The following is a 24,651-nucleotide window of genomic DNA, read 5'->3' as shown; positions in this document are numbered from 1 at the left end:
TGCTTTATTCTTTTCTGTAATGCTTGCTACTTAATAAAGATGTTGAGCTACTGTTTCTAGAAGGAACGTTGGGTAGAAATTGATCTAGCCTAAGCCATGCAACAGGAAAATAAAAAATATGCTGTATTAACTTGAACTTAGTACAAATGTTCTATAGTGCATACCTGAAATTCCATTTGGAATCTTGTTTGCTTCCAACAGATAGTTTGGTCATTACAATAACCTGTTAGCAACCTACTGACAGCTAAACCCAAGAAGTGAAAAGTAGAGGAACAATTTTAACAGGATAGAGTGAGTGTTAAATATAGAAAAAGTGGAGAAGCTACAAAAATTTATTTTCCAACAAAATAACTCTCCACAAGCGGTGTAAACTTTTCTTACTAAAACGAATACTCTAAAACACAAAAAGATTTTACATTTCCAGTGAAACACTCACAGTCACATTTGCCTGTGTTTTTAACTTTCCTGGATCCTCAACGAAGAGCCAGCAGATTGATGCTTTCCCAATTACCCGTAGCCATAAACGTCCTCATGTTGCTTGCCTGCAATTTGGACCTTTAGAATTATAGACAGAAGGAAGCAATTACTGGATTCTAGAATAATCTGTATTCTCAAGGCTGACTGATGTGTTATGTTTTGGCCCCAACTTCCACATTTAGCTGCTCAGATGAGCAGTATGACCTTTGAAGCAGAAGCCTGGAAGATCGTGCGCTTCTATAAATTGGTGTACTGAAAGTGTGGCAGCCCCTTTTCATAGAAGTAGCCTCATGGTCTTCCATGGGTGTCTTCCTCAGACACCGCAGTACATATGTGAATAGATCTCATGCCTGAGCAGCTAAATATGCAAATTATGGCTGATCCATAACATATGGATTCACCTTTAGAATTTCTTGGGTACCCTTAGCAATCACTCCTGTCATATTTTATATAATATATATCATTTTACACACAAGCACACACTTCCATACACCATGTCGAATGTGGCCTATCAAGTTGACAAGGAAAAAGATATCTGTGTGCCCACTGCAATTAGTGTATACTGTGCAGAGCATGACCAGCTGAAGTGTCACATTATTTTTGCCAAAGGTTTAAAATGCAAAAATGATAAGTTTGCAAGGGCAATCCAACCGTTTATCTAAAGTATTCATTCCTATTTACACTAAGTACAAGAAAGTGTGTCTAGAGTGAACACTGTTAACAAATTTCCTGAATGAGGCTAGTTTCAATTGCCAGTAATTCAAAAGCAAATCTGCTGACTTGGCATTAGGACTCTAAAACAGTGTGGTCAATCTTATGTAAGAAGGTGTTTGCAGAAATAACATTTATAAACTGTCTATACAGTACACAGTACCAGTACATAGAAAAGAGATTTTGACTTTATGATCCCCAGTGTATAAGGCAAGACTGAATTCTGTCCCCAAATGTAGTCCACTAGACGTACAAGCAACATAAGTGGCTCTTAAATCAATATGCAAATCAGGTGCCTACAGTTTTAAAAAAAATCCGAATAGATGAGAGCTTCAGTTTTGGATGTGCTGATTTTGGCTTGCTGGAAAACATGGGAAGTTATTAAACATCAACTGTATTTTGTCTGAAAACACTAACAACACCTTGATGGCAACAGATATTGTTCAAGTGGCAGCTACCAAAAACAGCTTTGGAAAACAAAATTAAAAAAAAAAAGCACGGTACAACATGAGGAACTTTGCAGTTGTACTATGCCAAGGTGTTATAGCACTAATAAAAATGAATATTCTATTTCATGCCATTGCCATGAAAGCAACAGCAATACAAAATCAGCATATACAGGATGCCATGTGTTCTGCAATGAAAAACCCAGATTAGTTTTTTGTTTTTGTTTTTTAAAGGGCCTTTGTCATACACAACTTCAAAAGAAACACAAAACTGCCGGAGGCAAATGTTACTGGTGGATATACACATCCCTCTTCCATTCGGCTGTATCGTTGCGTTTTTTAGATACCACTTCCCCATCCCTGTCACAATACTGGTCCCTTGATTTATGACGGCTCCGCTGCTTGTTGCCTTCATTATGGTCTTGCTCTCGGTCTCTTTCCTTTGAGCGATGCCTTGATTCTCGATGTCTGTGATCACTGCTCCCGTGGGACTCGTCCCTGTGACTGTGGTCTCTATGAGAATCGTAGTGTTCATGTGAGTAGTCCTCCTTTGGCTCTAGGTATGCTGAATCTCTGCTGTCTTGTGTTTCTGAGTCAAACGTTTCTTGCCTAGACAGGCCCCGGCTAGTTCCACTACGATGGTTATGGTGATGACTCGAAGAAGAAGAGCGGTGTTGGGATTTCCTGGTGGGTTCAGCCCGTGCTTCTTCTTCCCCTTGGGAACCAGTTCGTTCAGGGGCTGATTGTTCATTCCTCTGATCTCCTTGAGAGCCCTGATCAATACAACAGAATTGTAATTTCACATTGGCAAATGTTAAAACAGAAAATGCAGTAATATCGTGTTCCTCAAACCTATTACTCTTGAGCAGGATCTCTGACTTTCACAGCGCTATTCCAGAGTAAGTGGCTTGAAGGAAACAACCTAGGGCTAGCAACCTTGGTCTAACCTAGCAATTTAAGAGTTCAACTTTTACTGAAGATAGTGCTTTATAATACAAGTGAACCTCCATTCCAAAAAGAAAATGGAGTCATCCTCAATTTATTTTCTGCTAAGCCCTGAGCTTGAGTGATCATAGTCACTTTTAGAACATGCTGATTAGGCCCACTTAGCAGTACAGACACACCACACAGAAAGTAAAGAGCAGTTCTGGCAATGAAGTGGGTGAATAACCCCACCACCAAAGAAACAAAACAATAATAATAATAATTTGAGAGCATATAAAGTGGAAAAAGATCAAGAGCAAACAATAGAATTAAGGCAAATAAAAGGATTTTCCATTTTAAAAACAGGATTTTGTCCTTAAAATAAAGATTTATCAAAGATTCAAACAGCACTTGTATTATAACACCGATAATATCACTGCTGTACTGTTTTTCAAGGCAATTAAGTGGCATTCTAGTTATTGGTAGGAGGTCGTTTTGATTGTACAAATGATCTATTTGGAAAGACTGAACTTTGCCAAAAAACAGACACAGTGAAATTATCATTTAATTTCCTAGCACATTACTGGTGACTGAAAATGGAAGTGAAAATTACCAAGCATAATCAAACCTAATCTTCATCGGCACAATGTTTTGAAATCACTGAAAAATGAACAATTGTGATTAGCTTAGGGATGCAGTTATAGCAATCTCACAATTCCCATCAATAAAATCACTTAAAGGCATGTTACTGTTAATGAAATACGAATATTCGGGGTTTGGATCCAGATGGAAGTGCCCCCCTCCCACCCCCTGCTTCCCAGGGTAGCCCCTCCAGCCCCCTGAAAATGCTACCTTGGCCTTAGCTAGACCTAAGGTTTATCCCGGGATCATCCCGGGGTCATCCCTGTTCATGTAAATGACACACAGGATATCCCGGGAGCAGGCAGGGACGAGCCCGGGACAATCCCGGGATAAACCTTAGGTCTAGCTTAGGCCCTAGAGAATGAGGAGACCATCGGTGGTGGGGAGATCCCTCAAAATTGAATGGACAGATCTTCCATGAGCAAAACCCTTCCACTTGCAGATCCTGAATCCAACCCTGGGTATCCAATCTGCATCTTATTATCAAAACTAGAGTTAAAGACAGCATTGTTTTGATGTTTTCTACATTCACAATTCCTATGAAAAGGATTTATCCTCAACCTTGAAGATAGCATTTAGTCTTCAAAGAGTTCTTCACTAGCTTGGTAGACACAGAATTGGGTTTGTCACCACTGCGGGGCTTGGTTTTAGGCTTAAATTTAACAGCTGTGATTCTTTCAAACTATTTCCATGCGAGTTCTATGTAAAGTGGCACCACATTTTGAGATTCATTCTTTTCCGATTTGGGGGAACTATTTTAGGCGTCAACGTTAATGGAATTGTTTTATATGGCATTCCATTTGCACTGGATCAGAAAGCTAAGGGAACATCTGCCATGTTTTTATTGTATAGACCCATTGAAATGAATGGGACTTAAATTAAAACAGATCTAACAGTGGATACAACCCATTTGTAACACCAACAGCTACCGCAGTGCACATGCACAGCAGTGGCCCTTGCAGGAAAACCTTTAAAATAATAATAAAAAGCACCTGTACCTGTAAATTAACATTTGGGCCTGGGTTGATAGGAAGAGTGGCAGTTGCCAGGGTTCGAGTGAGAAGCTGACTAGGGGGGTGGCTGCTGGCAGGATGCGTGGCCTTCCAATAGGCTTCCAAATAGTCAGCCAGATGCTCGCAAGCATCTTCAAGCTGGTTCTCATCCAGAATCACGTCAAACATTTCCTGTAAATGGGATATTCCAATCAGAACAACCAAAGCACCAAAGAGCACAAACTAAATCTGATAACCAACCCAATGAGCTGTAAATACATCACGTTCATTGCACTCTGCATTTAAAAGCAGCAAAGATAACTAGACAAGATAACACTCAAGTGTACTACTCCAGAAAATATGTTTACACCAAAAAAAAAAAAAAGTCAAAGAGGGTGCAAAAGAAAGTTGCAGGACTTCCAGTGCTAAGGCATAGGCAGAGAAGGAGATTATTTATTTAAGAGTTATTCAGTGGTACCTTTACACACAATTCCCCCCCCCTCTTCAATCCAGCTCTCTGGGTTGCAGTGATGGATTGTTTTTCTAAAAGCAGTAACTGCACCAATCAGGAAGGGAGAAGAGGCAAACTTGATTATTTTCCCCCTCCACTGCCTTCTTCCTGCTGATTGCTGTGTTTCCTGCTTTTAGAACAGGGCTGTGGATGAGCAGGGACTGGAAGAATTACAGAAATTCTCTTGGTCTTCTTTCCTGTTTACCATATTCTTCTGCCATTGTGGCTAGAAACTGCTACAGTTAGATTTCAGTCAGTAAAAAAAATGGGATAAGTTATGGTTACTTATTTATTTATTACATTTCTATACTGCTGAATAGCTGAAGCTCCTTTCCAGGTGGCTCATGAGGTTCTCTGGTTGATTCACACTACAATAGAATATATATATATATATCCCACCAGTATATATTAGGAATAACTCACTGGAGGGCACTGAGCCAGTTTATCAGCTGCTACCATTTGAACATTAAGGTGCTTAGCCTGAGATTTCCCTCGGGATTTTATCAACCTCTGTAAAACCTGTGGAGAAGAAGACTGCAATTAAAATATGAAGGGATGAGAAAATAAATAGTAATCTTTGAACCATGTGAAAAGATGCTGCATGCACAGATACCCAAAGAAGAGCCTTTTGAAAAGGTAACAAAGTACGTTGATTAACTACAGGGCAAGTCTCAGTGGACCAGCACCCTGCAGCATTGCCCCAGTGTTCTCTATTTTAATTCTTTACAATGTGTTTATTTTGTGCACTCAGGAGGGGATTCCCCCCCCCCCCCTTGAACTCCTGGGAAGTTTTTTCTACGACTTTGTGAAGTCATCTCTGTATACAAAAGATTCCAATTATTCCACATGTTCTTTCAAGTACCTATTCCACTTCCTTTCCTGTGTACTGTAGGCTACTCTTCTTTTGGGCATCATCAGAACTGTAATATCAATTTATGTATAGAAACTACATGTAGAGTTCATTGGAAATCATTTATTCGTTGATATTTTCCCCCACACAGTAGTTCAAACTGGCAATCCATCAATATTCAGAGGCAAGGGGTTTAAAATCAGTATGACTTCATACCACAGCACAAAACTGAAAACAAAGGTATGCCCAAACACTGAACTACCAGCTGAAAATATTTACCTTCGGAGAAGAAATCTTTACATACACTATAATGGGAGCCAGAGAGGTTTTACTAAGTTGAGCTGGATGATTAATAGTGTCAGCATCAAGTACTACCAGCTGTAATGTCCTTGCTAATTCAAATATCCGTTCAATTTCACTCTGAACTTCAGCTGCAGAAAAGTAAAGAGACCCCAGTTATGAGCATGTTAAAGGACAATTCATTTTGTAACAAATGATGAAATGGCACAGGAACATGTATAGCATTCATAAGAGAAGAAAACTTGGGCTTTTCACACAGAGAGACATTTTACATAGAACAAACATTTTTAAACTATGATTATGGTTCCAGTGATTTATGTTGTCTATGCAGTACTTCTAGCCTTGTCAGTAGTGGAGAAGCCTATATTGCTAACAAGTTACGGTCATTTTTGTACCAGTCATGAGATCTGTGTGTGTACAGGAGAGAGAACAGTTTCAGACTTATAGCTTCTTGCCTGCGAGGCAGATGAGCAGCCTGATACAGCATAATTCCTGGCACTCTTGGGAAGCCAAGTATAACATGGGTGTCATTCGACTGAATGCTTTGTACTGCGTATTGTGCTTCCCAGAGCCCATTTTCCATCATTCCTCTCTACTTTGGCAGACCACCAACTGCCAAAGTAGAGAAAGGGACAAAATCACCCCCACCATTTTCCCTAACTGCTACTGCCGCTGAAAGATTTTTAAGACAGCAGCCATAGGAGCTGCCAAATCTACCTCTCCATGTTTCCATCAACAGTCATCTTCCACATGACAATTCTTACGTTTCCTATGATTTTGTACTAGACTTTGCAACAGTTTTTGCAATGATTACTGTGTTTGGCTGACTTGAGCATGACAATGGAGAGATGAAATATAAATCGATCGGCCTATTCAGACAACATGCTACGCCATGGTTAGGCCGCTAACCCTTTTGCAGAAAATGGTGAGTGAGCATGATTAACCTTGGTTTTGTAGCCACTGTGTTTAGGAATGGTTCACATGATGTACTAGGTCACACAATACGCTAAGATGTAATGTTCAGCTCAAAATGCGTAACCATTGTAGCCTTGCATGTCATCTGAACAGGGTCACTCAAACAAAAACTCTTCTCAGTGCTCCCTATTCTGCTCCCTCAAACAGCAGAGTTACAGGGTTTTAAGTAGAAGGGCTAGAGATGAGCCCAAGGATCTACTGTAAATTGATTATAAAGTAATGAGCTTAATAGATTGGGTCATTCAATAGAAATGTTGCTCTCTCCTTATATATAATGCTGGGGCTTAAGGAGGCAACTTACAACTGTATTTCTTTAAGAGTGGTGCCATACCCAACCATATGCATATCTACATGTATATCAGTACGTATGTATACATATCTATATTATAATGCAACTGGACAGTTAGCAGGAAACTTTTTCAAGAGCTGACAGTAGTGCACATTGGCTGATATTTATGAGACGTCCAGGAGGTGGAAATAGACTTCATCTTTTTGTTGCTGGAAGCACCAGTTGAAGTATGGGCCATATATTTAAAATGTTTCTATCCTATTTTATCTCATACTCAAAGGTGTAGTTCCCTTCATGATGCAGAACTATTGAAGGGGGAGTAAAGGTCTCTCTAGCAAATCAAGGTGATATACTAGCAAATCTGTTTTAGCATCAGAGTGCTAACATGATTAATACTAAGGAAGGATTATGTTTTGCATATTTTCAGCAAGGTTAATCATGTACAATTTCAATACGATTTTTAAATGATTTTTAGGAGATAGCATAAATAAATAAATAAATCACATGTGGTAGGTTTAACAGAAGATATTGACAATTTACTATTCATTTTCATGTCAAATTACAGCATGATCCAGCCAAAATTGAGCACTTTCAAGTATTATGAGTTTGATCCAGATTTAGATATACTTAGAGGAGACCCACAGGAATCAATGGGATATCAGTTAGTCATAACTAAAGTCCAACAGATTTCAATGGATCTACTCTATTTTTGATTAAATCTGGTTTGAACCCTAGGATTTCTAATAGGAGAATGAAGTGTAAAATTCCAACTGAAATAAATGGGATTAACAGCATAATCCTACAGATGTCTACTCAGACTTAAGTCCCACTGGGTTCAGTAGGCCTTACTCAGAAGTAAGGATGAATAGGATTGCTACTAAAATGCTTAACTTCACTGGATTGTGCCTAAATCAGTAAAGGGTATTATAAAAAATATTTATGAACTTTTTGTTAAACAAAACAATTGTGAAAAATTACAAAAAACAACAACAATAGTGTACAAGAGAGATATTGTTGAATTTCTTGAACAGCACAGATACGATACCAGGAGGGGAAATCATTATTTAAGTATTATCAAAATATCACATAGGAAATATTTATCCATCTTGGTTAGAAACAGATTTTTAGATATTGGTCACAGGTGGATCCTTCACTATTAAAACACTAAATACTTTGGCCCCAGTCCAGCTCTGGTTGCTGGTGTCGTGTCCATGGGTGCTTCCAGACAAGGCTTTTATGGTGCCATCACCCTGCCTCATGCACAGAATTTTACAGAGCGTCCAAACATCATAATCTTCTATTTGTAACTCCATGGTTTCCTATCTTACCACAAAAAATCGGTTAAGGAGAAAAGACGGAATAGCTGCGCAATGCCTTCTAAGTGGTAACGAAAGGAGCCAAATCCCCTTTCCTTTTGTGTCATGCCTTTTGTGTCGTAAGCCTGTGGGCAGGGACTGTCAAGAAATACTTTTGTAAGCCGCCGTGAGAGCCTTTTTTGGCTGAATGGCGGCATAAAAATCCTTAAATAAATAAATAAATAAATAAACCATCTGGAAGCACCCCAGCTCATGCTTCTGGATGCATACAACTATCCACATCAGCACACAAGCTAATCAGGCCTAGATTATCATTGTGCCTCTAGATACAGATCCACATGACTCTAACGCATTGGAACCTCCCTTGTTGGATTGGGCAGAAGGGAACAGGGTGCTTACGCCCACCCAACCACCCAATTCTCTTACATCCTGCCAATTCTGTTGTGTATGCAGCCCTCAACTACTTGCACACTGGTGTTTTGGCACTTCCAGGGCAATCTGAAACAGAATGCTTGTTTCTGGAAAGAAGCAGGTGAGCAGAGCGTACATAAGGGAGCTCTGCCAACCTGCCTCCTTCCAGAAATGAGTGTTTCTGCTCATTTAGAGGCTTCCTTTAAGAATGGTGGTTCCACTTGGGCAACTGAATTGGTAGGACCCACTGCTGGTGGAAGGGAATTAGTAGGGTGGAAGGGAATCGGCAGGGTGCAGCGCCCTGTTGCATTCCATCCTTGGAGAGTTTTTGTGTTTTGCAACAATATTAACATGGTACATTGTAAGTTTTTAAAATAATCTAATATGGCATTTATCTTCCTCTGTACACTAACACTACACATTTCTATTCTTTAATAATTTCACCAAAAGATTTCACATGAACCTTTAAAATTCAAATAGGACCACTGTTGTAAGAGAAAATAATGAATATATCCCAAGAAAGCTGCCAACGACAGTAAAGGTCGTGTGTTCCAGAGAACAAAATTGTCCCTCTGACTGACAGGAATCACCTTAGCTTTACAGCCAAAATAAGAAGCAAAAAATACATGACACTTCTGTGGCATGACAGGACATTTTCTCCAAGCATATTGCAAAACACAATGGATCAAATATTTCTGATATGGGCAGAGTCCAACTACTTTGAAAAAGACGTTAAAGACTGTTCCTGACAATGAGTAGACCTGACAGGCAATTACATGAAATTCTTCCCAAACTAGGAAGCTATTTAGTAATGTTCAAAAGGGAAAATGCCACAACCTCATCAAAAAAGGAAGAGAGGGAGAGATTCTCAGAAGACCGAACTGTCTCAGGACAAACTAGTTTAATAAAAGAACACTGTTACATATCACTTTAGGCTGTGTTACATTCCTATAAAAAAAGCACTCCCATGCAATAAATTTGGCTTGTGTGAAGCAGCCTTGCGTATTTTTCAGTATAATGCTGAACTAAAATGCCCTCCGACTTTTACCATTCTGTTCACAGGCTATGAAATGGGGGTACATTTGGTAATTTTATGAGGATGTGAATAGGCACAAAATATGGGGTAAACTTACTCATGGGGATCATGTTACAAGTTGAGCAAGGATGCCCTTTTTTTTTTTTACCCATAAGAGCAGAAAGCATTTCATTTTCATTTCTTTTCTGTTTCTATACCATGCCATAGCCAAAGCTCTCTGGGCGGTTCACAAAACCTCACTTTGATTTGGCTTCATGAAAACACTACATTTTGAAGTCCAATCAGAGTGAAATGATTTTTATCCTCATCTTGGGAGACTTCTGGATAAAAAAAACAAAAATGGAACTCACCCGCACCTGGGGATACAGTCATCAACAGGGCCATGAAACATGCACTTTTGAAAAACCTTCCTGCCCCTGAACTCCCACATTTGCACTTAAAATTCTAAGAGGATCTTTTGACTCAACTCCAGTCTAGGTTGCTTGTGGCTTTATTGATCTCTTCCAAGAGACCAATCTAATTCTAAGGATATAAAAAAAATCATAACCTCTGAAAAAATAGAATGAAAATCTTTACTGATTCTTAGACCTGGTTCGCACAAAACACTAACCCATGGTTAATTTTAACCCATGGGTTGTTGAATTCTGGGTTGTCATGATGTGGGAATCCAGCTGCACTAACAAACCATGGTTTCTTAACCATGAACAACCCAGAAAGAGAACCCAAGGTTTGCTCTTGGATTGTGAAGTCTAGGTTGTTTAAACCATGGATTGTCATCATGTGTGCACCCAGAATGGAGGTGTGTTCATGTGTTCTTTTGCCAGCCTACAAAGGCAGCAGGAAACAGCGGTAAAAAAAACACAGCCTACATGCCAGTATTATAGAATAGTAATACTGTTCTATAATACAGTAACACCACCCTGCCTGTATCCCAGCATTTGGGATACAGGCAGGGAGTGGGTAAAGAATGGGAGAAACAAACAATCCAGTTATGGAAAAACAAACCACAGTTTCTTCACTCAACTATGAAGCAAAACCTGGGTAGGGAAAGAAGTCATGGATTAACCATGGGTTAAATAAATCATGGCTTAGCATTATGTGTGAAGCAGCTCATTGCCTCATAACTGTTTTCTCCTTGGGAATGATTTTGTGTGTGTGAACTATGAAGCAACCTTTAGGTGTTTTAGCCATGAGTGTTATAGCACTATGAATTCAGTTGGGTGCAGGTGCAAGCCTTTATGTTATTTATCATTATATAGATATGTGTATTCTAATCCCAGGAATGATGTAATCTTGATCAAGGGTGTATTAGGTCATAGAATCATAGAATAGCAGAGTTGGAAGGGGCCTACAAGGCCATCGAGTCCAACCCCCTGCTCAATGCAGGAATCCACCCTAAAGCATCCCTGACAGATGGTTGTCCAGCTGCCTCTTGAAGGCTTCTAGTGTGGGAGAGCCCACAACCTCCCTAGGTAGCTGATTCCACCGTCGCACTGCTCTAACAGTCAGGAAGTTTTTCCTGATGTCCAACCGGAATCTGGCTTCCTTTAACTTGAGCCCGTTATTCCATGTCCTGCACTCTGGGAGGATCAAGAAGAGATCCTGGCCCTCCTCTGTGTGACAACCTTTTAAGAATTTGAAGAGTGCTATCATGTCTCCCCTCAATCTTCTCTTCTCCAGGCTAAACATGCCCAGTTCTTTCAGTCTCTCTTCATAGGGCTTTGTTTCTAGACCTCTGATCATCCTGGTTGCCCTCTTCTGAACACGCTCCAGCTTGTTCAGAAGAGGGCAACGCTCCAACAGGTCCATGAACTATTGTTAAATTCCTGTCCTAATCAGACTGAAAATCAATATTCTGTACAATAGAGTAGCATAATTTACTACCAAAATTGCTGTCAACAGATGACACAATATTTTAAAAATAATAGAGATTTTAATTTCCTTTTGTGAGAGATTTGTGACACAATTAAGAGCTACCACTGCACAATTAATCTGTTTTGTATGCATATCTTTTGATACAAAAAAGGGATGTTGGATGAATTCCGAACACCAATCAATTGCACGTTCATTAAAATACACAGTTGCTTCAAACATTTAGAGGTTGCTTTTTATAACGCAATCTACATGATACATGTAGCAACAAAACAGTTAAATATAGCTTCTAAGGCAACATTTTCAAAGCAAAGTACATCTATATACACATGCAAAAATGTCTGCATATGTAGCCCTATTACACAAAAGGGAACTGTGGTCACAAACAGCTACATAAATCTGTTTTTTTGTACATGCACATTTACTATTTTGGGGTGATGCAGTACAGATTTTGGGTACACAATTTAGGTATAAACTTTTTTTAAAAAAAATGTAATTGTCAAGTATTTTCATGCCAATTACAAGTTGATTTCTAACATTTAAAATGGATATCTTCTAGAATAGAGAATTCAGTACAAACTACACCAATGACTTGTTTTTACCATTACAAAACCTGCCATCAGATACAGATAGTGGTTTTGTGAGGTACAATATGTACTGAACACACACGCACACACACACACACACACACACACACACACACACACGGAAAAATAATTAGCAACCATATATACATACCCAAAACATCTGGAAAGGGAGGGCATTAATGAAGCAAAGAATGGAAAAACCCAAGACAATCAGGTTCTTGTCCAAAGCATACAGAATGAGATAAGGTTACAACAAGAGCAGCTAGAAATGTAACATACATGGGAACAAACAAGAAAAAGGTTTGTGGGTTCTTGAGATTGACGAAGAAATGAAGCAATAGATTTGGTACAGCAGCTTATACAGATGTCATGTACACACAAAGACACATATACGGCTACTGAGTTTCAATCATGTGTTCTGAGTAAAGCCCCTTTTCTCAAAGAAATATACATCCCAAAATTGTTTTAAGACCTTGTTGATCTCTAGCATATTTGCACTCAATGTCTGAAAGATATTGAACAAGCTTGGTAATTAATTCAGCAGCAAGGGCTACATCAGAAAGAGATCACGAACTGGGAACAATAGCTAGCCTGTGTTAACATAGCTGGTATACAACGAACACAACATGTATAGCATAGTTGGTAAAGTTTTATGCCCAGAAATAGTCTAACAACTTGAAATGAACCTGAAATAGTTTTTTTTCATGTATAAGGGAACATCCATGGTCCCAGGCCATGATCTGATGGCACATGATAGAGGAGACCACACCGAAATCTCATGAGTTCCATGAGGGAAGAAATGCGGGATATATAAATGTGCTACAAGGGTAACAAAATAAGTTTGAGTGAAAAATGGCCACATCTTTTGATTGAAATAAATGCAACTTTTAGAAGATGGTAGTTTAAACACAGTGCACACTGGAAGGTGGGTGACTATAAACCTACTAACTAATGGGATTAACAAGTGAATCAGTGGTTGTTTACCCCCATTTAAGAAGGTAGAGTTCAGAAGGATGAAAAGAGTAACCACAACAGAATAAGAAGAGAAAACCAGTAGGAAAAATAAATTCCACAGTTGTATGTTTGCTGTGGAATCACAAGAGATAGTAAATAGTCTTCTTTTTTGTTTTTTGTTTGTATTCCTGGCTGAAGATAAAGGTTTATTAGGAAGCTTTAAACCAGACTAGTTTGCTATTATTATGAAGTGCATGTACCCGGTAACCTAGCATATTTTGGGAAATTAACTACCTGCTTGAGCACAGCTTTGCGGAGGACAATCAAGGTGTTCTACTCTGTTCAAGGAAGGCACCATAAAAACTATCATCAATACTGAAATGTGGTCTTTGCTATATTAAAAGTTCACACAAACTGATGCCTACTTATAGATATCTAAATATGAATGCAAAATAAGACTAATTGGATCACACATATTCTCATACCTCACAAGAAAGATTCCCAAAGCAATTCTAGAGAAAATATTTTCTCCTTCCCATACTAATGGTTTAACAAGATGTATTTATGACGACATTTGTGTTATGATAATTTATAACAGTTGGGTATTGCGGCAACATTTGTAACACCATGAACTTGTATGTTATTTTTTTATTACTTTAGCGATAGAAGTAATCTGACCATCACTTATTTTACAACAATTGTCTTGAAAAACTTGCTATTTTGAAATATGCACATAATTTCTGATGCATTAGCTAAGAAGTACATGTGTTGTATCCGTCAGATCAATGGATACAGCAAAATTAAGTTCAAAAAGGAGTGGCAGTGCCTAAACTAGTTTCTATATGTAATTCAGGATGGAATCCTATGCATGTTTAGACAGAAAAAAAAAACCTGCAGCATGGCTGGCTGGGGAATGTGGGAGGTGTAGGACTTTTTTCTGTCTAAACATGCATAGGACTACACCCGTCTAGTGCTAAAAATCAACATACTGGCACTGTTATGTGGAGTTACAGTGAATAATCCCCCTTTTATAAAAAGAAAATGAACAGTTCTGAAGCTTTGGATTGCTATAGTAAGCAACAATTCGTAGTGTTATCACTTCATACACTTACCTAAACTTGACCTTGTATTGGATCGTTCTATTATCGCATGCTTGCTGGGATTGTTTAATACTGAGCGTTTGGCAAGCGAGATGTCTGCTGTGACCCGTGTGATTGATATACTGAACAACAACAAAAAAGGGAGGGATTTTGTGATTCATTGTTCAGAAAACTGGGAGATGAAAATACATGAATAGCAAAATAATCAGACATTGTAGCATTCAGTATTCCACACATCTTTCTTTCAAGAGGACTATTTTACCTGCTGTTTCTACACCTGCCTTTTCCCCAGGGATTGTCCTGGGATCATCCCTGTGCATGCAAATGACACACAGGGGATCTCGGGAACAGGCAGGGCCGATCCTCCATTTTCCTGGGATAACCCTTATATATGTACCTCCTCCCATATGTACCTACCTGGACCTTAAGATCATCTACAGGGGCCCTTCTCCGTGAGCCCCTGCCAAAGGAAGTGAGGCAGGTGGCTACTAGGAGGAGGGCTTTCTCCGCTGTGGCACCCCGGTTGTGGAACGAGCTCCCCAGAGAGGTCCGCTTGGCGCCTACACTGTACTGCTTTTGTCGCCAGCTGAAGACCTTTTTATTCACTCAGTATTTTAACACTTAATTTTAACTTAAATTTAAATTTTACTGTTTTAACTCTGTATTTTAATCTTATATCAACTTTGCTGTGTGGTTTTATCCTGGTTGCGCTTTTTATACTGTATTTCGTAATTGTGTTTTAAACTGCTGGGTGTTTTACTGTGGTTTTAATTTTTGTGAACCGCCCAGAGAGCTTCGGCTATTGGGCGGTATAAAAATGTAATAAATAAATAAATAAATAAATAAAAAATATGTAGAAAGGGTCTAAGAAAGACTGAGACTCTTTTGTCTCTAAAGAACATCATATCCAAAACACACTGAGCAAATAGGTAACAATTTTTTAATTATTATTTCTGAGTACCAGTCTGAGACTTTGGGCAGTATCCAATGGTGACCATTGGATATTGCCCTATGCCTCGTTTGTTTTTAAGGCTGCTACTCTTTTTTCCCTGTCAACATTATGCTAAATAGCTGCACAAATTTTTAGAACTTTTCACGCGTAAGTCCATATCTCCAACTTATCTTACCATATCTTCCAGCTCCAGCTGAGAGCCCCCTCCCTCCTGCTACCAACTGTCTCTGCAGAGACCACCAGTGAGGGAAGAAGCAGTAGCCAGGCACCTCTCCACCTTGCCTGGGTCCAGCTCCAGCTGAGAGCCCCCTCCCTCCTGCTGTCAACTGTAACTGCTGAACTTTGCAACTAAGATTGTAGTGCCTGAATTTGCTTTCCTTTCCCCCCTCCTCCTCCTCCCTCCCAATCCCCTTTCCTTTTGTGTCATGTCTTTTAGATTGTAAGCCTGTGGGCAGGGATTGTCAATAAATACTTTAGTAAGCCGCCGTGACAGCCTTTTTTGGCTGAATGGAGGCATAAAAATCCTTACATAAATAAATAAATAAATTTAATATGTAATGGGATTGGTTGAGGAGAGAGCTTTAACAACAATATATTGTTTGTTGCAGTTGTCATTTTGTTGACATCGGTGGGAGTGCAAGTTGTAGCAGGACCCAAATGGCTCCTTAACACACACACCCTTTAAGAAATCCTTCACCATCTATTCCCTTTATGAAGTTTACCTTTCCCTGATGCCAGGTAAGCACACACCAGGGGCCTCTATTAGGTCTCAAGACATTCTCAGGCTGCATCAAGGGGATCAAGCACCCATGGAAAACTATATTTCCTTTCATTCCTGAAACCCTAGATCTAGGGCCTAAAAGGACTTCCACCCCTACGAGTACTCATCGCCCAGAATGTAGAGAAATTTGTGCTCAATTCAGAATGTGCTTGGAGGCTTCCAAACTGGAGGGTTTTGTCTCCAATCTTCCCTTCCTTCCCATTCTATTCTTTAACACATGACTAACTTTTGTTTTCTTCCTGAATCCTCCTCTTTCTCTCTCTTTGTGTGTGTGTGTTCGCGTGCGGTTTGACTGTGATCTGCCTGGGCAGGAAACTCTGTTGTTTCATTAATATTTTATACAGTACCTAGTATGGCTTAGGTGTTATAATAGCAGCAGCAGCCATAGTATAATATTTGTATATGAAATATGGTTGTAAAATATATAATATTGCTTTGTGTTGTTTATAATCAGGTGACTTCTAGCAAGAATAGTTGCTAGAAAAATAATGTAGCTAGAATAAACACACAAGGAACTTGATCTATGGCTGAGAAATTCTGGGAGTTGTAGCACTTGTTCTGTCTAAACATGCATAGGATTGCACCCTACAAATATTTAAGTTAATCTAAATTCTTAAGTACTTACCGCCCTTCAAATCTATGTTTTAAAAAATCAAATAATGCTTTTTGCATCATGTCTGTCACCTGAAAATAAAGGAGAAAAATATTCATGTTTTGTGTACAAATTGATATAATACGATATTTGTTAATTACTATTTTAAGTCATACAGGAATAAAATGATGCCTGTTAACAGATCTGGGGAAGCCATATATAATTTCATGCATTTTGGCATTATCAAAATATTTTCAGCTTCAACTAGAAAAGAAAAATCATTATTTAAACTGGTGGTAGTATACTGGTTCGAGTAGTAGACTAGTATTGGGGAAAACCAGGTTCAAATCCCTGTTTAGCCATTTAGTTCACTAGGTGGCCTTGGGCCACTATCTCTCTATTTAACCTACCTCACAGAATTGTTGTGAAGATAAAGGGGGAGAAGCATGTATACCGCTTTCAGATCATTGGAGGAAAGGCAGAATGTAAACGTAATAAATAAACACAAAACAATATTTTTCTCTCCCATAATTCCACAGAGAAAAAAGCAGCATAGTTGTGAACAAGATCAAAGATGTTCATAAGGACTTTTTGTTTTTGTTTTTTACCTCATATCCCTTTAAGGAAGGCCCCACTAAGACTACTGGTCGCATAGAAGGCACTACATCATATGGAGGGATGTGCTCTGTCTGAGAAAGAGAAAAAACACTCTCAACATCTGGTTTCTACATAAAGGCTAATTCTTCACATATATTTATCTAATGGGATTCTCAATGGTGTCACCAAAGGAGAAATCTGAAAAGCATTTTTTTTTACCAGACACCTCTCAGAAAGTACCCCGAAAGTAGCAAAAGGATATTATTGATATTTGGGAGAATATTTTGTAAATGCTTCCATCCAACCTCATTTGCATAACCAGTTTAAATTATGTTCTGAAATGGAACCACCAGTCCATGCGATTGCAAGATGGCTGCCACTTTGAAATAGTAGTGAATACACTGCAGCTACAGAATTCTACTGATATCCAGAAAATACAGTCAAAGCAGTTGTAAAATGTAATAATCTAATACCTCTTGAATCTATCATCCAAGAAGTAGGGACAAGAGGCAAACAAAAGTAAAGAATTATCAACCTTCATCCTTTCATTAATATAAAGATGTGGTTTATTAAACCATAGTAACACTATTTTGAATTCCCATTGCCTGCACAACAGTTTTTCATTCATACCCATATTTTCAAATGTCTATATTAGCACAACTGGCATGTGAATTTACAAATAAAATTATGTTAGCAAATGCTAAATGCTATATAAAAGCAGAACCCAAAACAGGTTATCCTTCCTCTCTAGAAGACTCTAGAAATTCTGTTTTGTTTCATGTTAATGCATACTGTTTCATAAAGTACTCGCTTGATGTATCATGCAAAATATATGAATGGATAACTGACCATTCAATATGTAAAACGAGTCATACAATTATATACAAATATGTTCGTCTTTTTTTTAAAAAAACCAACAGATATTACCAAGACCACAAAAAGTGGCTTATTTTAAAACAATGTTTAAGTTTTGTTTGTTTGTTTGTTTGTTTGCAGAGGGCAAAATGTTTCAAATTCAAAACCACCAACCTGGAAAAAGCTTAAAAGTAGGTATGCCAGATCTACTTTTCAAGGGCCTACATAGTATAAATACATCAGTCAACATCACAGAATGTTGTCATTGTTCATTATTTCAGTACTCAACATGTCCCGAGAGTGTAACCACAAAAAAAGCAATAAGGTAGAATACAAACATAAGAAAACAGAGACAAACATTAATACAGAAACAGCACAAAATGCCACACAAGCAGCAGTCTAAAACATGAAACACATACTGGTGTCAAGGCTAGTTTTTGTTGACATGTAAATTCATCACATAATTGATAACATAAGAATAATAATGAACAGTGAGTGCCCAAGGCATCAAAAGCATGTGAACTTAATTTTTTACAGTACGAGATCTCACTTACTGCTTAGAAGAAAAGCCTATAGGTCTGTTATATAATTATGAAGATACACTCTTAGAATGATTGTTTCTATGGATATAAATAAACTGACGCATGCACTACTGTAGCAGCCCATTAGAACTATGTTAGGACCCTCTTGTATTTAACAGATCAATGCCCCAATGTAATATATCCATGGCTTATCTACAAAAGACTTGCACTAATCATAACCCTTAAAAATTAGGGTAGGTACAGAAATTACCTTATTTGATGGAATACTGGTACTTGTTAAAATCAATTGTATGCCAGCCTTCAGCTTTTCCGAGCTCTAATTAACTATGCTGTCAGTGGCAATATGTTAAGGGACTGAAATGGGCTACAAGAGCCTTTCACCTCTATATTACTGTTTCAAATTAATTCCACAAAGCCAGTAAGGGAGATTTTTCCATCGGATGGCTATGCTTTGACTGTTACAGTGAGTTAATTAGAGTGTCCATCCAGATTATGGTGAGCAAATGTCAACACATGACAAGAGTTACCGCTGCACCTGGCAATTTTGTTGAGATTTTGAGAAACCTGTCTCACAAAAGTGAAAGGATTAAGAATTAAAAATAATTAACTGGAGCTGCTTCAGAAATGGCCCTTTGTTATTAACATACGCTTAGTCCAGTAAAAAGAAAGAAATGAATCATATGTAAGAGAGAAAATACATGTGAGCACAGTAATGATGAATTTTAAAGCTATTTAGTAGTTGGATTTATATCCAGCTTTTCTACAAAAATAAATAAATAATCACCCAAAGGCTTCTAGTTTTATTTACTATCATTCTGTGACGTAGTGGACAAATGAACTATAGCACTGATAAAGGAAGATAATGGTGGCAAGCAAGGGAATTTTTTTAATGCAAAAGAAGAATCAAATGTGGCTTGGAGAAGACTGGACGGTCATGAAGTAAGGAATTTGTTATGTCATTGAGCATAGACCACACTGGTAAAACAATGGTCCCTGGAAGATGATGTATATGGGACGCTATCTATGTAGGTGTGCGTATAAATTTATTTAAAAAATGACAATACTTTTGTAAAAAAAATAAGAAGAAAATTAATAGTTAGCTTTACTCTTCAGTTGCTTGTGATTGGCTGCTAAATAACAAATTCTTGTAGATTTTTAGGAGCATCTTGTAGTTCCCAGATAAGGGGTGAAAAGAGCATGACAATACAACACATATGTCAGCCTCCCTATGGACTAGCTTTGACTATGAAGGGAGCCACCAGTTCTGTTATCTAATAGGCAAGATGCTACAGTCTGACTGCTGGAGGAGAAGGCAAGAACAATGGGAAATAGTTTATATATGACAATAGGAAAAACTCACAGTAGACCGCCAAAACAAGTCTGCAGTTTTCCACTGGTCTTGCTCATCTGCAGATTTTGCACCTAGTGGATTAGAAGTTTAAATACTGACTAAATTAAAAATTGAAAGTTCTTTTTAAAGAACAAGATGAGTATCTGTTTAGAGTTAACAAAAATGAATTATAATTATAAGACTGAATTACAAGTAAAAAAAAATCTGGAGAAATGACAAAGAGTAAGCATGCACTAGAGAGGTGCATTATCTGGTCTTGTCAAAGTTTTACTTCTCTGGATGTTTAAAGAAATTCCCTTGGCAGCCTATTATTCCATCAAAAAGGAAAAGTACCATAAGCAGTGTTTGACTGAGTCACTCACAGGGCCTAGTCTGCTTGTTTTCACTTTATTGGATCAGCTAGCAGATTGATACGTTAGTTTCTTTGCTCTAAAATGATTGCATTATATAAACTGCAGGTGATGATGCTAATGATGCCAGTGGCAGAATAAACACAGCTCGTATCAGCGTAAACTTACCGATTTCTGTTTCTGCTTAGCTACAGCAGCATGGAAAAGAAACAAAGAATAACAAAAGCATGCATGTTATTGGCTTGTCAAAGGACACAGACAGTCAACAGGACTCAAAATGTGACGCAGTGCAGGTGAGCAGGTGTACAGATGGCAGCTTGGAAGTAGGTGTTACCTTCTTAAAGAAGGGCATTCTTTTCTCTTTGGAGTGGGGTGATGTGACACTGTTTGCACTGGGTTTGGGGGAGCGATGGTTTGCTGGAATATCAATTTCTTCTGCATCTAAACCAGTGGCATCTATGTCTATAGCTATATGTAGATAAACAATGTAAAATTATCAGATGGCAAGGAGAGGAGAGAAAGGTTAAAAGAAACATGAAGCAATAGCATCCCAGGTGAGACATCCATCAGGAATATCAAACAGAATTAAAAAAAAAAGGGAAACTGTAAAAGGTACAACACTATAACTTAATTTAAGGCAACTGGTACCAATTCAGGATTACGTAGAATTATAAATTATATGTAAATTTTGTTCAGTTAGTTATAACTCACAAATACAAATGTTTCCTCTGTTATACTGAGACAGAGACTTTAAAGAATGACTGGAGATCTAGATCAACATACTGAATCCACTCAAAACTAGTGGCATAGGCTGGGTCGTAGGAAACATCCACATCTCAGTAGCATAAATAAAGTAATCACAAAGAGGAATATATAAGCTTACCCTGAGATACGTAGATGGGCCATGGAAGCCATATGAATGAATCATACTGCAAGCAATGTTTAAGGACAATTAATCTTAGGAGGTTTGATTTCTAGGTCAGTCTTGGAACCAATGGTGGGTAAAGATCAATTGTTGTTTTCGGGTCCCTCTTAGGGAAGAGATGTATATAACTATTCTGTGTAATGATTTTATACATAAAAAATCTCATCTTGTGAAAACTTTACTACACCATATACAGCAAATCTCAAGAAAACCAGATCTGTTTTATATAGTAGCAGTTTTTAATTATTTTTGTTGAACGTTATCTGCAGTTATCTGGGAAATTAGGTACGGTTATTGCGAGTTGCAGTTGAAATGGCACCAATTGCCTTTATTTAAGTAATAGCATATGATAAACAATTCTTTTCAGTAAAAGTTATCTGTAGTCATCTGGGAAATTAGGTACAGTTATCAAGAGTTCCAGTTGAAATAGCACCAATTGCCTTTATTTAAGTAATAGTGTATAATAAACAGATTTATTAATTTATATAAAATGTCACACTTGCAAATTATGGATATTTTGAGGAAATAGACAGACAAGAAGGAAGGAAAGCCCTTTCAAGTTCATTGTGGAAATTGTATAGTTATATACAAATGTCAACTGAAAAGGGCTTTGCTAAAATATGGGGTTGAGTAGGAAGTGCTGGAGTTGGGATGAAAATGAAAACATTACAAATGTTCTTTACTCCCAATCAATTAAAATATGCAGCACAAATACTACTACTCATACTAGTATTGATAGTAACACTAGAAGTGGAGCTCTACATTTAAGGCACAATGATATGCATGTTTCGCTGGGGTGGGGGGTGGGGAGGAGGAGGAGAAGTCCTACAACTCCCAGCAATTTCCAGCCAAGATGGGGCTGCGCTGGAGGAAAGAGGACAGGGTGGCGTATGACCCCAGTGCTTGCTGTAGCTCGTCCTTAAAACACAAAAGTATGATTTAGCATTAGGTGACAGAATAGCAGAATGTGCTGTTTACTTCACACGTTTTGTAGAATTTAATGAAGATTGTTTAGCTCTTTAAAAACTTTGGCTGCCATTATAGACAATTATATGTGCAGGTGGATGTGTTTTGAAAGTTTGTTCTGAAACCAATCATCCAGTTGAACCAGCAAGCCGATTTAAACAAGGAAGAGGCTAGCCCATTCTGCTAGGTAATCGGTTGCAGTAAAAACTTCCAAGACACCTCTGCTACACACACTCCACCACCACCCCTTGCCTACAAATCTGGTTGTATAAGTCTGTAGCCTTCCAAAATTAAGGGAACTTTTCCATCATGTTTTATTAATACTGAAGGTAAACACGGCACTATAATGAAAATAATAAATATTATTTACAACATCATTTTTCAAGAATAATAATATCAGAAACACACTTTTAAGGAGAAATTTTGGAAATACCCTTTGCAAATAAATTTATGAAATATGGGTCGCCCCAGCCCTATCATATGTGAATAACATGCGTAGCTGTTAGAACTATCAGTTGACCAAGCTTCAGCACCTCCAATCATTTCCTCAACATGGTTGGCTGATTCTACCATGTGAGATTGTTGTTAGGATATTATTTACAAATACATATTTTTATCTACCACTATCTGTGTCTATGAATAACACAAAAATAGTCAATTATGGGCAGTATCCAATGGGGTCCTGCACTTGCAGGATCAACAGCTTGCGAAATGGGCCTTTCGTGCTTCTAAAACCTATCATGGAAATGAATGGAAAATACTTGTTTCCAGATTTGAACAGTTCAGTGGAGCTCCTTCCTGCTTATTTTGTGTTATTTTTAGAAGCACAAAAGCTTTCTTGCAAAAGCAGTCACTCCTGGGAGCGCACAGGCACAGTAGGATACTATCCTATCAAAGAATCTTCCACACCTGCTGCTTATTAGGATTATTCTTCCTTATAACCTTTACCAAACAAAATAAAACACACCAACAAAATCTACTTCCTTTGCTAAATTCTCCTTTCCACCTGCTTCTGAAATATACTGATTTCTGTTAAGCAGGGTTTAAGAGTTGGTTATGATGGCTCCCAACTTGAATAGCTTTAAAAGGGGATTAGACAAATTCACAAAGAATAAGGCTACCACTGGCTACTAGTCATGATGGCTATATATTACATCTGGTCAAGCCAAGTATCAGTGATCATCATAATCAGAACCCTACCCCCACCCCCTTGCCCCCAAAACACCCCAAACTGTTTGACAACCCAACACATCCGTTTCTAACTTTGGTAAACCGCCCAGAGAGCTTCGGCTATGGGGAGGTATATAAATTTAATAAATAAATAAATAAATAAATAAATAAATAAATAAATGCTGCATGCATGGCTAGGTGCTGCACACTTTGCTAGTGGGGCTGGCAAGAGGGTCAAGGGGAAGTGTAGCTGCCACACACACACACCAACCAAGTAAAAAATAAAACTGACTGGGTGGGCTGGCAGGGGTGTGTGTCAGTAGCAGGGGTAGGTGGTTGAGGGGCTATGGCAAGGGCTGGTGGTTGAGGGACAGCAGCAGGCTGCAATGGCTAAAGGATTGCAGTGATTGGGGGCAACAACTGTTTGGTGGCAGAAGTGGTAGCAGATAGGAGTTTTGGCTGTTGCAGGCAGGCGGATGAAGGGCTGCGTTAGGTGGGTGTTCCACGGCTGCAGTGGTTGGCATGGAGGATTTTGATGGTGGCAGGTAGGTCGACGAGGTGCTGGAATGAGTTAGAGGTGTGGAGGCAGGCATGAGACTTTGCTGGTGGGGGTGACAGGGGCCTTAGAGGCAGCACTATGTCCAGTGTCATTTGGTGCTGGCCCTGCATTATCAGAGGCAATATACTTCTAAACACCAGTTGCTGGGGAACAGATTGGGTGAATGCTGTTGTGCTCATGCCCTGCTTGTGAGCTTCCCATAGACATCTGGTTGGCCTATGTGGGAACAGAATGCTGGACAAGATAGGCCCTTGATCTGATCCAGCATGGCTCTTTTTATACATTAATGAGGAAATGAAAATGTTAAATAAGTGCAGTCGAAAATCCTTGAAAAGTAACCTTTGGATACTGTAATTATACATTTTAAAAGTCATGCAGTTTCCTCTGAGATTCTTCATGGATCCCCAGGAAATTTTTAATCATTAGACAACACTTCTTACTCAAAACCACAAACATGTTAAGAAAATATGGTGAAAGATTCAAGACAACCATGGAAGGTATCACAAGCAAGCAATTTAATATTTCTATTGGTGGAGGTATAAAAATCAAAGTGACAGCAATAAACCAAATCAACAATTTTACCAGCTAAGGCCTAATCTATACCAAGCAGGATATTGC

At 38.5% G+C, this 24,651-nt stretch overlaps 1 protein-coding gene across 2 annotated transcripts in view; it reads right to left on the bottom strand.

Annotated features, from left to right (window-relative positions):
- Window positions 1-346: 346 nt before the first annotated feature.
- CACNB2 (calcium voltage-gated channel auxiliary subunit beta 2) overlaps window positions 347-24,651 on the bottom strand; it is a 171,268-nt gene continuing 146,963 nt past the window's right edge. For both annotated transcript variants that reach the window (XM_063127457.1, XM_063127466.1), the window contains 8 exons: window positions 20,748-20,881; window positions 17,327-17,407; window positions 16,752-16,810; window positions 14,406-14,515; window positions 5,833-5,984; window positions 5,127-5,222; window positions 4,199-4,384; window positions 347-2,407 (listed from right to left, as the gene is read on the bottom strand). In XM_063127457.1, coding sequence (XP_062983527.1) covers window positions 1,922-2,407; window positions 4,199-4,384; window positions 5,127-5,222; window positions 5,833-5,984; window positions 14,406-14,515; window positions 16,752-16,810; window positions 17,327-17,407; window positions 20,748-20,881 — 1,304 coding nt within the window. In that variant the 3' untranslated portion in view covers window positions 347-1,921. The remainder of the gene's footprint in view (window positions 2,408-4,198; window positions 4,385-5,126; window positions 5,223-5,832; window positions 5,985-14,405; window positions 14,516-16,751; window positions 16,811-17,326; window positions 17,408-20,747; window positions 20,882-24,651) is intronic.

The sequence above is a fragment of the Elgaria multicarinata genome, chromosome 1 (genome assembly GCF_023053635.1).
Source record: "Elgaria multicarinata webbii isolate HBS135686 ecotype San Diego chromosome 1, rElgMul1.1.pri, whole genome shotgun sequence".
NCBI lineage: Eukaryota > Metazoa > Chordata > Lepidosauria > Squamata > Anguidae > Elgaria > Elgaria multicarinata.
The sequence above is the reverse complement of the archived record's forward strand: the minus strand, read 5'-3'. Positions and strand labels throughout refer to the sequence as shown.